Here is a 14,195-nt window from a genome sequence, read left to right as displayed (position 1 = left end):
CCAGACAGGAGGGTTCTCTCCCTGTCGGGGAACACTTCAGCAGTCAAGGACATTCAGCCACCGATCTTCAGGTAAGCGTTCTCCAAGGCGGCCTTCGAGACACACGACAACACAAAATCGTCGAGCAGAAATTGATAGCCAAGTTCCGCACCCATGAGAACGGCCTCAACCGGGATCTTGGGTTCATGTCACGCTACACGTTACCCCACCAGCGAACAAATGTTATCTGTTTTTAATACAACAGGGCATTCTCTCTCTCTTTGCCTTTCGGGTGTCTCTCTCTCTCTATCTGTCTTTGTGTTCTGACCGTTTGTGTATTCAGTAGTCTGGGATGTAATGTTTCTCTGTCTGAACACCATCCACTCCTTTGATTGCTTTGATTATATCTCTGCCGGGAGGTGTGATAACGGGCAGTTGGAAAGATTATCTGTAATCACCAGGCATTGTTCTCTGACTATATATGCTGTGCCTTTATGGAAACCTGCACTCACCTGACGAAGGAGGAAAGCTCCGAAAGCTTGTGATTTCAAATAAAATAGAGGAGGAGGTTAAGGGGTGATTTTATAGAAGTCTATAAAATAATGAGGGGTATAGATAAGGTAGATAGTCAAAATCTTTTCCCAAAGGTAGGGGAGTCTATAACGAGGGGACATAGATTTAGGGTGAGAGGGGAGAGATACAAAAGGGTCCAGAGGGGCAATTTTTTCACTCAAAGGGTGGTGAGTGTCTGGAACGAGCTGCCAGAGGCAGTAGTAGAGGCGGGTACGATTTTGTCTTTTAAAAAGCATTTGGACAGTTACATGGGTAAGATGGGTATGGAGGGATATGGGCCAAGTGCAGGCAATTGGGACTAGCTTAGTGGTATAAACTGGGCCGAAGGGCCTGTTTCCATGTTGTAACTTCTATGATTCTAAAGCTGTTGGACTATAACCTGGTGTTGTGCCACTCCTTACAGGTGTTACCGAATGCAGGATTGTGAAGGGGAAAATCCACTCAGTGTTGGATATGACGCTTCTGGGTGAACCTATCATCAGACTGAGAGACAAACGGGCATTTTACCTTTTTACTAAGGCTGGGAAAATGTAGAGGGGAAAAAGGGAGGAAGGGCGAGGACTCACACATACTGATCCACCTGATGCCAGCAGTTTGAATCAGGAAGTTCAGAAACAAATCATGGCTTCCAGGCAGCAGGAGCAGCGTTTGACAGAGGATTTAAACTGTCCCATTTGCCTTGATTTCTTCACCGATCCGGTTATACTGGAGTGTGGGCACAACTTCTGCCGCTCCTGTATCACACAGTGTTGGGGAAAGAAGGAGATAAACTCCTGCCCGGAATGTAGAGAGGAGTTTCCGGAAAGAAACCTCAGGGTTAATCGGGTCTTAGCGAGTCTGGCCGAGAAAGCTCGAAAATTAAACCTGAATCGGAAAGAGAAGGAAAATAAACTTCACTGTGAGGAACATCAGGAAGAAGTGAAGCTGTTTTGTGAAACTGACCAGAAATTGATCTGTCTTATTTGTAGAGATTCGCGGGAACACAAATCTCACAACTTCATGCCGATTAAAGAAGCTGTTGAAATGTACAAGGTAAAATGGAACAGATTTGATCACCTGATTATTTTATCACATTTTCATGGTCTAACACTTTATTCTGTGATTTTCTATCCCAATCCCAGGATCAGCTGAAATCTTCCTTAGATTCTCTCACAGGGAAGAAAACGGCGGTTCAAGAAACGGAACTGAAACAAAAACAGCAGATTTCTGAAGTTAGGGTAAGGTGATTTCCTGGGATCTGGGTTAGTTTTGTTTCCCTTTATCGCGGTACATTATTATGTTTCACATTTTTTAATTCTGTAGGAACAGTCGAGCGGCCTGCAGACCCACATCACATCCGAGTTCGCTAAAATGCACCAGATTCTCACTGAGAAAGAGCAGCGTTTAATCAGAGATCTCAGGGAACAAGAAGGGAAGATTTTAGAAACAATGGAGGAAAATCTTCGAGAAATTCAGGAGAATTTAAATTCTATTCAGGAGAAGCTCTCAAAGTTACAGAAACGGATGGAACAAAAAGACTGGCTGATATTTCTGAAGGTGAGGATTATATTTCAGTTTAGTTCAGTGAAAGTGCACACAGTCACAAAATAACTAATAACAATTTTAAAATAAATGCAGCTTTTGCGGAATAATTGGAAACGGATTTAAACCGATCGATTGTTTTTTTTTCTATTCCGGGGCGGTTTTGTTGTCACCGAATTAATCCGCTCCACACTGTCTGGTATAAATACCTGCAAACCCCCCAGGAATGAGTTTCACTGATCTTGACACTTAGCTTGTAATTATTTCTGTGTTGCCCAAGGTTTAATATTCTCTTGGAACTCACATTGTAATCCAGTTAAACTTACATGTTGTGAATGTGTGTGTGTGTGTGTGTGTTTGTGAGTGTGTGTGTGAGTGTGTTTGTGTGTGTGTGTCAGTGTGTGTGAGTGAGTGTGTGTGTGTTTGTGTGAGTGTGTGTGTGTGTGAGTGTGTGGTACGGTGGGTGTGTGTGTGAGTGTGTGTGTGGTAAGGTGGGTGTGAGTGTGTGTGTGGTACGGTGGGTGTGAGTGTGTGAATGTGAGTGTGTGTGTGTGAGTGTGTGTGTGTTTGTGTGAGTGTGTTTGTGTGTGGTACGGTGAGTGTGTGTGTGGTACGGTGAGTGTGAGTGTGTGGGTGTGTGGTACGGTGAGTGTGAGTGTGTGTGTGTGGTACGGTGAGTGTGAGTGTGTGTGTGTGGTACGGTGAGTGTGAGTGTGTGTGTGTGGTACGGTGAGTGTGAGTGTGTGTGTGTGGTACGGTGGGTGTGAGTGTGTGTGTGTGGTACGGTGAGTGTGAGTGTGTGTGTGTGGTACGGTGAGTGTGAGTGTGAGTGTGTGGTACGGTGGGTGTGAGTGTGTGTGTGTGGTACGGTGAGTGTGAGTGTGTGTGTGTGGTACGGTGAGTGTGAGTGTGTGTGTGGTACGGTGAGTGTGTGTGTGTGGTACGGTGGGTGTGAGTGTGTGTGTGTGGTACGGTGGGTGTGAGTGTGTGTGTGTGGTACGGTGGGTGTGAGTGTGTGTGTGTGGTATGGTGAGTGTGAGTGTGTGTGTGTGGTACGGTGAGTGTGAGTGTGTGTGTGTGGTACGGTGAGTGTGAGTGTGTGTGTGTGGTACGGTGGGTGTGAGTGTGTGTGTGTGGTACGGTGAGTGTGAGTGTGTGTGTGTGGTACGGTGAGTGTGTGTGTGTGTGTGGTACGGTGGGTGTGAGTGTGTGTGTGTGGTACGGTGAGTGTGAGTGTGTGTGTGTGGTACGGTGGGTGTGAGTGTGTGTGTGTGGTACGGTGGGTGTGAGTGTGTGTGTGTGGTACGGTGGGTGTGAGTGTGTGTGTGTGGTACAGTGAGTGTGAGTGTGTGTGTGTGGTACGGTGAGTGTGAGTGTGTGTGTGTGGTACGGTGGGTGTGAGTGTGTGTGTGTGGTACGGTGAGTGTGAGTGTGTGTGTGTGGTACGGTGAGTGTGAGTGTGTGTGTGTGGTACGGTGGGTGTGAGTGTGTGTGTGTGTGGTACGGTGAGTGTGAGTGTGTGTGTGTGGTACGGTGGGTGTGAGTGTGTGTGTGTGGTATGGTGGGTGTGAGTGTGTGTGTGTGGTACGGTGAGTGTGAGTGTGTGTGTGTGGTACGGTGAGTGTGAGTGTGTGTGTGTGTGGTACGGTGGGTGTGTGTGTGTGTGGTACGGTGAGTGTGAGTGTGTGTGTTTGGTACGGTGGGTGTGAGTGTGTGTGTGTGGTACGGTGAGTGTGTGTGTGTGTGTGTGTGTGGTACGGTGGGTGTGAGTGTGTGTGTGTGTGTGTGTGTGGTACGATGGGTGTGAGTGTGTGAGTGTGTGTGTGTGGTACGGTGGGTGTGAGTGTGTGTGTGTGGTACGGTGGGTGTGAGTGTGTGTGTGTGGTATGGTGGGTGTGAGTGTGTGTGTGTGGTACGGTGAGTGTGAGTGTGTGTGTGTGGTATGGTGAGTGTGAGTGTGTGTGTGTGGTACGGTGAGTGTGTGTGTGTGTGTGGTACGGTGAGTGTGAGTGTGTGTGTGTGGTACGGTGGGTGTGAGTGTGTGTGTGTGGTACGGTGGGTGTGAGTGTGTGTGTGTGGTACAGTGGGTGTGAGTGTGTGTGTGTGGTACAGTGAGTGTGAGTGTGTGTGTGTGTGGTACGGTGAGTGTGAGTGTGTGTGTGTGGTACGGTGAGTGTGAGTGTGTGTGTGTGGTACGGTGAGTGTGAGTGTGTGTGTGTGGTACGGTGAGTGTGAGTGTGTGTGTGTGGTACGGTGGGTGTGAGTGTGTGTGTGTGGTACAGTGGGTGTGAGTGTGTGTGTGTGGTACAGTGAGTGTGAGTGTGTGTGTGTGTGGTACGGTGAGTGTGAATGTGTGTGTGTGGTACGGTGAGTGTGAGTGTGTGTGTGTGGTACGGTGAGTGTGAGTGTGTGTGTGTGGTACGGTGAGTGTGAGTGTGTGTGTGTGGTACGGTGGGTGTGAGTCTGTGTGTGTGGTACAGTGAGTGTGAGTGTGTGTGTGGTACGGTGAGTGTGAGTGTGTGTGTGTGGTACGGTGAGTGTGAGTGTGTGTGTGTGGTATGGTGGGTGTGAGTGTGTGTGTGTGGTACGGTGGGTGTGAGTGTGTGTGTGTGTGTGTGGTACGGTGGGTGTGAGTGTGTGAGTGTGGTACGGTGGGTGTGAGTGTGTGTGTGTGGTACGGTAGGTGTGAGTGTGTGTGTGTGTGTGTGGTACGGTGAGTGTGTGTGTGTGTGTGTGGTACGGTGGGTGTGAGTGTGTGTGTGTGGTACGGTGGGTGTGAGTGTGTGTGTGTGGTATGGTGGGTGTGAGTGTGTGTGTGTGGTACGGTGAGTGTGAGTGTGTGTGTGTGGTATGGTGGGTGTGAGTGTGTGTGTGTGGTACGGTGAGTGTGAGTGTGTGTGTGTGGTATGGTGGGTGTGAGTGTGTGTGTGTGGTACGGTGAGTGTGAGTGTGTGTGTGTGGTATGGTGGGTGTGAGTGTGTGTGTGTGGTACGGTGAGTGTGAGTGTGTGTGTGTGGTACGGTGGGTGTGTGTGTGTGTGTGTGGTATGGTGGGTGTGAGTGTGTGTGTGTGGTACGGTGAGTGTGAGTGTGTGTGTGTGGTATGGTGAGTGTGAGTGTGTGTGTGTGGTACGGTGAGTGTGTGTGTGTGTGGTACGGTGAGTGTGAGTGTGTGTGTGTGGTACGGTGAGTGTAAGTGTGTGTGTGGTACGGTGAGTGTGAGTGTGTGTGTGTGGTACGGTGGGTGTGAGTGTGTGTGTGTGGTACGGTGGGTGTGAGTGTGTGTGTGTGGTACGGTGAGTGTGAGTGTGTGTGTGTGGTCCGGTGGGTGTGAGTGTGTGTGTGTGGTACGGTGAGTGTGAGTGTGTGTGTGTGGTACGGTGGGTGTGAGTGTGTGTGTGTGGTACGGTGAGTGTGAGTGTGTGTGTGTGGTACGGTGAGTGTGAGTGTGTGTGTGGTACGGTGAGTGTGAGTGTGTGTGTGTGGTACGGTGGGTGTGAGTGTGTGTGTGTGGTACGGTGAGTGTGTGTGTGTGTGTGTGTGGTACGGTGGGTGTGAGTGTGTGTGTGTGTGTGTGTGGTACGGTGGGTGTGAGTGTGTGAGTGTGTGTGTGTGGTACGGTGGGTGTGAGTGTGTGTGTGTGGTACGGTGGGTGTGAGTGTGTGTGTGTGGTACGGTGGGTGTGAGTGTGTGTGTGTGGTACGGTGAGTGTGAGTGTGTGTGTGTGGTACGGTGGGTGTGAGTGTGTGTGTGGTACGGTGGGTGTGAGTGTGTGTGTGTGGTACGGTGGGTGTGAGTGTGTGAGTGTGTGTGTGTGTGGTACGGTGGGTGTGAGTGTGTGTGTGTGGTACGGTGAGTGTGAGTGTGTGTGTGTGGTACGGTGAGTGTGAGTGTGTGTGTGTGGTACGGTGAGTGTGAGTGTGTGTGTGTGTGGTACGGTGGGTGTGAGTGTGTGTGTGTGGTACGGTGGGTGTGAGTGTGTGTGTGTGTGGTACGGTGGGTGTGAGTGTGTGTGTGTGGTACGGTGAGTGTGAGTGTGTGTGTGTGGTACGGTGAGTGTGAGTGTGTGTGTGTGTGGTACGGTGGGTGTGAGTGTGTGTGTGTGTGGTACGGTGGGTGTGAGTGTGTGTGTGTGGTACGGTGAGTGTGAGTGTGTGTGTGTTGTACGGTGGGTGTGAGAATCACTCTGTGAGTGGGACTGATGTTGATTTCCAGAACCTGACTCACAAATCAGATTTTTCGATATATCCTCTTTCTATCCGTGTGTTGGCAGCAGTGAGAATTCAGAATGATCAACAGCTTGTAACAATTTGGGGTAATTTCTGCTGTCCGGATATAGACGGTCAGTCTCTGTCAACTCAGATTTGTGTTTTATTTATTTCAGGAGGAAACGCGTCAGAAGATGAGGTAGGACATGGTCTTTACTGAAACTCTGCACAGTTTGGGGCAATAACTCGATGGGCCAAATGGCCTCCATCTGTGCTGTAACGATTCTGTTAGACTAACTCAGCAAAGTGTTTATGGTCAATTCATAACATCGACTGTTTAATATTTTTACAGGATTAGTGAGGACAATAATTTACTGTCAGTAGCAGATAACAAGCTGCCAATCGGAAAGTTCGATGGCCTTTTACAGTACACAGCGTGGAGAGAAATGATAGACGCCATTAACCCCGGTAAAACTCTTATATTCCTTTTCCTGATCTATAAATCCAGATGTGAGGAGCGTAAACCGGCTCCCAGACCCCAGATTAAAATGATCACTGACGTCTGTGTCTAGTTTGGAGGTCAGGATCTTGGCCAATATTTTATAGTCAGTATGAAGGAGCTGGTGGGGATGAATTTCCTTTTTTTTAAATGTATTAACGTGATGGGGATGAATTCTGGTTCTTTATCTCCAGTCCATACTGAAGGAGGCTCAGTCGGAGGGGAGAAAAGTCTGGGATTGTGGCCTGGTAAAAGTTGGCGAGACCTTCCCAACTTCAAGCTCACCATCTGAGATAAGGGCTCAGTGTGACTGTGTGCAATAATTCATGCACTTTCTACCCTAGGGTATATGTGAGGGGGAGCTTCACCTAGAGGTAGACAGGAACTCGGAGTCATGTCGAAAGGCAGGTTTGAGGCTCCGATGTCTGAATGGAGCACGTTTGGTCCAAGTCCTGCTAACCTCCTATCACAACAGGGTAGGCGGGGTTGCTTCAGGAAGGAGTAGTTTATCCCAGGGTGTGTCTTGTGTGGGAGGTGAATTCCCACCCTGTGGGATGTGGGCTCACCATACATCCACTAGGCCCAGGCCACTACTCTGACCTCGGATTAGCCCGGCTGCGAGTCCTCGTGCCCCGTGTCCGCTGGGAGCTTGACCCGTTGGGAGTGAAGATCACAGTTCGGGTCTCCACTCATGGTTACTGTGTTGTCCATACGTGGGGCGAGTGTGAGGAATGCTGATGTGGGGAACGCGGGGGGACTCCTCACTCGGGACACAGAACTGAAGCATCACTTTGGGTTCTCCTGTTATTCGAATTTCATTAGGATGGAGCGGCCTCCTTCTCCAGGAATGTGTATCTCCAGAGTAATGGGGAGGTTCCTGTTGATTAGTGTGACTACCTCCAGCTCCTGGCTGAGTCGGAGACATTTGTCCCACCCACTCACTCATAAACTTGGTGTGTTCTGAGGGTGGTGAGGAGGGTCTCCTGTAGAAATGCTACTCCCACCTGTCCTTTTATGTAGATCAGTTTTGTTTCGCCTGATTATGTGTTGGAGTCTGTTGATATTCATGGATATAATTGTATTGACCGGCTGTACTCAGGGTGTTATTTTCTGTTGGCGGAGGGGTGGTGGGTCTCTGATTCTTGGGGCTGCCCCCTTCCAGTTTTTCTTGCATTTCTGGTCAGACTGTTGGACTGATCGAGTGAGCTGCAGCTTTTTTATCCTCTTCTCTATTCCTTTGCTTCTACTCTTCTAGTTTTCTCTCCATGAATTCTTTATCTCCCCCATTTATCTATTTCCCTCTGCGGTAGCTCCTTCCCTCGTTTCCTCTGCCGAATCTCTCCTTTCTTCTGCTCACTTTTATTCCAATTAATTTCCCTTCTCCCCTTGGTTCTCTCTTCCCCTCTGAAGCAGTTCCCCTCCTTTTAAATCTTTTTCTCCTCTCCCTTCTCCACAGGTCTGTACCTTTCCACCTCTTGCGTTTCCAAGGAACGCTGCAGCCCGCACAGTCTATTCCACATGTACCTCTAAAGACCCCTGGGTCACTCTGCAGGCGCTGAGAACCGCAGGGGACTGGGGGGGGGCGGCCACAGGGTCCCTGGCAGCGGATCGGGATCGCCGTGGTGACCAGAGGTCAGAGCGGTCCCAGAAGCGTAAACCCCCGGGTGGGAGCAGTTTCCAATAACAGAAAACACCGGAGGTCCCGGGAATCCCCTGGGTTGGCACTTTAAACAGGAAATTGTATGAATAAAGCAGAAAGCAGAGAGTAGAGGTGAATGGTTGTTTTTCAGACTGGAGGGAAATATACAGTGGTGTTCCCCAGGGGTCAGTATTAGGACCACTGCTCTTTTTAATATATATTAATGACCTGGACTTGGATATAAGGGGTATAATTTCAAACTCCCAAATGTAGTAAACAATGTTGAGGATAGTAACAGATTTCAGGAGGATAGAGACTGGTGAAATGGGCAGACACATGGCGGATGAAATTTAAAGCAGAGAAGTGTGAAGTGATACATTTTGGTAGGAAGAATGAGGAGAGGCAAAATAAACTAAATGGTACAATTTTAAAGGGGGTGCAGGAACAGAGAGACCTGGGGGTGTTCACATACGCAAATCTTTGAAGGTGGCAGGACAAGTTGAGAAGGCTGTTAAAAAGCATATGGGATCCTGGGCTTTATTAATAGAGGCAGAGAGTACAAAAGCAAGGAAGTTATGGTGAACCTTTATAAAACACTGGTTAGGCCTCAGTTGGAGTATTGTGTCCAATTCTGGGCACCGCACTTTAGGAAGGATGTGAAGGCCTTGGAGAGGGTGCAGAGGAGATTTACCAGAATGGTACCAGGGATGAGAGACTTCAGTTATGTGGAGAGACTGGAGAAGCTGGATTTGTTCTCCTTAGAACAGAGAAGGTTAAGAGGAGATTTGATCGAGGTGTTCAAAATCATGAAGGGTTTTGATAGAGTAAATAAGGAGAAACTGTTTCCAGTGGCAGAAGGGTCGGGAACCAGAGGACACAGATTTAAGGTGATCGGCTAAAGAACCAGAGGTGAGATGAGGAAACATTTTTTTACGCAGCGAGTTGTTCTGATCTGGAACGCGCTGCCTGAAAGGGCGGTGGGAGCAGATTCAATAATAACTTTCAAAAGAGAATTGGGTAAACACTAGAAGGGAAAAAAATGACAGGGCTCTGGTAAAGAGCCGGGGAGTGGGACTAATTGGATAGCTCTTTCAAAGAGCCAGCAGAGGCACGATGGGCCAAATGGCCTCCTTCAGTGCTGTACCTACTGTGATAAATCGCAGCAAGAAACTGAATCACTGACTGTGTTATTTTAACTTCCCCCCAGCTCCAGCCTGTTTGACTCTAGATCTGAACACAGCCCATCCCCGGCTTATCCTGTCTGAGGACCAGACCAGTGTGAGACTCGGAGACAAACGGCAGCGGCTCCCGGACACCCCGGAGAGGTTTGATCCCTGGCCCTGTGTCCTGGGATCGGAGGGATTCACATCAGGGAGACACTACTGGGAGGTGGAGGTGGGGGACAAGACTGAGTGGGTTATGGGAGTGGCCCGAGAGTCTGTCAGCAGGAAAGGGGGAATCAACCTGGGACCTGAGGCCGGATACTGGGCTGTGTGGCTGTTACCTGGATGTGGCTATTTTGCCCTCACTTCCCCCTCACCGACCCCCCTCACCCCGAGTGTGGATCCCTGGATGATCGGGGTGTACCTGGACTATGAGGGTGGACAGGTGTCATTTTACAATGTGGGCAACATGTCCCATCTCCACACTTTCACCCACACTTTCACCGAGAGACTCTTTCCCATCTTCAATCCGGGACTGAATGATGGCGGGAAAAACTCAGCACCGCTGACAATCTGTGGGGTTAAAGGTCACTGACTGGTCCATCCCATAATTCCACACCGCCTACCTGCCTCCTGCCAGCTGCAGACTGCTGGGCATCGGTCTCAATCACAGATGGTGCGGATGGTCCAAATGTCACCTGAGGTCAGGGCGGGTACAATGTCTTGGTGATATTTGTTTGTTTAATCGATGCAGTGGAACAAACTCAGGGCAACTGGTCCAGAGATTCCTGTAAAATTAAATTAAAAAACTTCAAGAACATCGAGAATCATCGGGGCGCAGAGACAGAGGGGAATTAAAACATGGGCAAAAATACACCAAGGGAACCACAGACTCCAGCTAGGAAATTAAAGGTAAAGAGGGGGAGGGGAGAGGAATTGGGGTGAGATGGAACACCAGTGGGAAGTACATGATAAAGGGAACCATCCGAGACATGGCAAATTTAATAATACCTGTGAGAAGTAAAAAGTGAAAGGAGGCAGCAGATAGAAGTAAAATCAAAAGGGAACAAAGTGGGACTGAAAATCAGTTAAACTAAAAGGGGACAACGGGAGAAATACAAGGGAAATGGCAGAGAGAACTATGACTAAGATGGAGACCATGAGGTGTGTTTGCTGTGGGATGTTCATACATGAGAGTCCCAGATACAATGGAGGGGCGAAGAGATGTGAAAACTGGCTGTTAATCAGTTACCTCACAGTAAGAGTTTTAGCCTTAGAGAGCAAGGAAAAGGAACTTACAATGCAGACAGGAGTGAGGGGATGTTCGGATTAAGAAACTGGGAGAAACTCCTTCAAACTGGAGACCAGGAATAAATAGACACGGGGAACCACAGATCTCGAATGTGAGGTGTTATCAGGAATACCAGAAACATTACAAATAAACGCCCTGAATTTCTTCAGCATTTCTCCCACGCAGCTGCCATAACTTTAGCAGAAGTTTGGCGCTAATCCTACCTAGGCACTTAAATGGGATTTCCGCTGAAGTTAAGGTGAGCAAGCGGGCGAAACCCCGAGGAAACTCTTGGCGCAGAAGCCAGAACTCGAGGCTGTTGCGGCTTTAGTTGAACTACATTGTGGTGGGAGTATCGGAAACACTGTGAAACGCAGGGGATGGAAATGAACTGTGCATTCAATTGTGTACAGTGTTTAGAATAGAGAATGGACAAGATTGAATGATCAAGATTGAAGCCCATGGAATAAAAGGAGGCAGTGGCAGCATGAACACAAAATTGGCTAAGGAACAGAAAGCAGAAAGTAGTGGTGAACGGTTGTTTTTCGGACTGGAGGGAGGTGTACAGTGGTGTTCCCCAGGGGTCGGTACTGGGACCTCTGCTTTTCTTGATATATAACAATGACTTGGACTTGGCTGTGTGGGAATCGCTGGATTGCTGTTGCATAGATCCGGCACAGAGGATCCAGCAGAGAATGAGAAGAACTAGTTACAGGGTAGGAAACAATGAGCAATCACTGAAGGAGTTATGTCGCGGAGGAATTCTTACTGAGCTGCTCATTGCTGGGACCACTACTGCTCGAATTTACATGTGACCTGGGTTCAGAAAATCAAAACAAATGGTCAAACTTGCAGATGACATCAAACTAGGAGGGGCAGTGGAGGCAGCTCAGGAATTACAGAATAAATTGGACAAAATATTTAAATAGTCAGAACAATGGCAGATGAAATTTAATGTGAACAAGTGTAAATTACTAAACATAGGAAGGCAAAATTGACGACATTCACCAAGAAAGAACTTGCAATTAGCCAATGCATTTAAAATTGTCAGGATGTCTTAAAGAGTTTTAAAGCCAATGAAGTACCTTTGAGATGTGGTAACTATTGCAATGTGGGAAAATGCAGCAGCCAATTTGTGCAAGAGTAAAGTCCCACAAACAGCAATGAGAAAAATGACCTGATAATGAGCTATTAGTGATGACCATTGAGGGATAAATACTGGCCAGGAAACTGGAGAGAACTCGCCTGACCTTCTTCGAATAGTGGCTGTGGCATCGTTTACATCCACCTGAGAGGGCAGACGGGGCCTCGGTTTAACATCTCACCCGAAAGACGGCACCTCCAACAGTGCAGCGCTCCCTCAGTACTGCACTGAAGTGTCAGACTTAGATTAGAAGGCATTAGACGGCAAGGAAGTAATGCATGCTCTTTGCCCAGGGTTTATGTAATTCAGTAACTTACAGAAATGGTTATATTCCCATTTTGTTATGCCATCTATAACATATTAATAAAGTTAGTAGTCATGATTATATGTTGTCATTATTCTGCCCTTTGTAAGAGCTTGGAAAATAAAATTTTGAATGCCAAATACTCAAAAATATGTCCAAATTCCTTCCCGAGAGCCACCTGTTTAGCTTATTGCAGCTTCCTGAACAGCACCAGTGAAGAAACATCTCGTGCATTGCTAAGTCCTGTATGTAGTAATACTTTAACATCCTGCATATTGTAATGTCCAGGGGCGTTAGCAGGGAGGGTTCAGGCTGTTCAAATACCCCTGAAATTTCTATTTTTTAAAGTATATCGCAACACTCCTTTAGAAAGAACGTGCCTTCGATCACTTGATCGAACACAGAAACAAGCGTCCAGTGCTAGTTAGTTCTGCAATTTGACAAAATCACACCCATTAGTTGGGCTTGCACTTCTAAATGTTCACTGTGATATTGCAGTGATTAGTAACAAAGTTACTGATAGACTAGTAACCAGTGCTTGGACTTCCTGCTTAAGAGTTTTTGTCTGACCACACTGTTTTTTCTTTTCATTTGCTTTATTTGAATTGTTAAATTAATAGAATGTAATAAAGGCGGTGAGACTGCTCTAAAATCACGTGAACCCTGGTTGGATGCAAATTCATTAACAAAAAAAGATCAATGAAGAAATTGTGGGTGTGAAATTGGATTTGGGCGGTAGTGTAAAATTGACCAAAGACCAATATCGCCCCCGTTCAGTCTGGTTTCCCGGGAGTGATATCAACTTGAGGTGAAATTTGCGGAGGTCCCTCTCACCAGTGGGGCCTCACATGCTGCGCCCGGCTGATCACAGCATTGCGGGCGGACTGCCCTCGATTTCCCTCCCACTCACGTCACTCACATCGCGGGCAATGAAAGAGCAATTTTCCGATAAACTGCCCGGACCATGTGAGGCTCTGCCAGTTACACACGGCCTCGTAAAATTCCACCCTGGCTCTTTACACCTCCGGTGATATCCTCAATTTCCAGGAAAATGTGTACCTGACCAAACATAAAAATACTTGGGACATCTACACAGAGGGAAATAAAAATAAAACAGAGTAAGAAGTGATCTGGGATAAATTCTGAGGACAGTTCCAACTGTGAAAAGCAGCTTCTTGGTAAGTCAATTTCCTCACTTTATTTGCTTCACTAAAAGGTTTCCCTGTTGGTTAACAAGAGGCCAGTAAACATGAAATTAATAACCATTTCCACGACCCGCGCAATAAACAGCTGGAAATCTGATGGACAGATGCTGGAAATACACAGGTCGGTCATCACATGTGGAGAGAGAAGACGGATTGACATTTTGGATATACACCCTGTATCGGAACTGGGAACTGAAATATCAGCGAGGGCCTCTGTGGGGCTGGGGGAAAGGAGGAGGGGAGAGAAGGAATAAATAGATGGTCAATTGTAGAGAGGAAGTTACCGGGTAGAATGAGGTGTGCGGGGCAGGGACCTGGTGACCTTCCTGCCTCTAATGTTGCTCCACAGGTGGACGGTGACCCTCCATCGCCGTGTTTGAGATGGATTAGTTCAACACCAAGGGCTATAATATATATTAAACTAGAGAATAACTAGAGAAACAATAGAACCAGCGCTTAAACAAAAGGCGATTCGGTGCTTAATTGAATCCCAGAAAGATAAACTAAACGTGTTGCTTTTTTTATTCGGCCTGGACCTGTTGGGCCGAATGGCCTATTTCTGTGCTGTAATTTTATTTGCATCCAGCTCCAGACTCTACATCCTGAACTCACCGGGCCCGATATTAAGACCCCCCCTCTCCTGGCGGAAATGGAGTGACGGTCGCCTGGG

At 47.8% G+C, this 14,195-nt stretch overlaps 1 protein-coding gene across 1 annotated transcript; it reads left to right on the top strand.

Moving 5' to 3' along the window:
* Window positions 1-972: 972 nt before the first annotated feature.
* On the top strand, window positions 973-12,885 carry LOC137305086 (zinc-binding protein A33-like). Its single transcript, XM_067973866.1, has 6 exons — window positions 973-1,584; window positions 1,674-1,769; window positions 1,855-2,088; window positions 6,457-6,479; window positions 6,633-6,748; window positions 9,626-12,885. Exons 1-6 carry the CDS (start codon window positions 1,174-1,176, stop codon window positions 10,174-10,176), a joined length of 1,431 nt encoding a protein of 476 aa, XP_067829967.1. The 5' UTR covers window positions 973-1,173; the 3' UTR covers window positions 10,177-12,885.
* The last annotated feature ends 1,310 nt before the right edge of the window (window positions 12,886-14,195 follow it).

The sequence above is a fragment of the Heptranchias perlo genome, chromosome 39 (assembly GCF_035084215.1).
Source record: "Heptranchias perlo isolate sHepPer1 chromosome 39, sHepPer1.hap1, whole genome shotgun sequence".
NCBI classification, from domain to species: domain Eukaryota; kingdom Metazoa; phylum Chordata; class Chondrichthyes; order Hexanchiformes; family Hexanchidae; genus Heptranchias; species Heptranchias perlo.
This window is presented reverse-complemented; position numbering and strand designations above follow the sequence as displayed.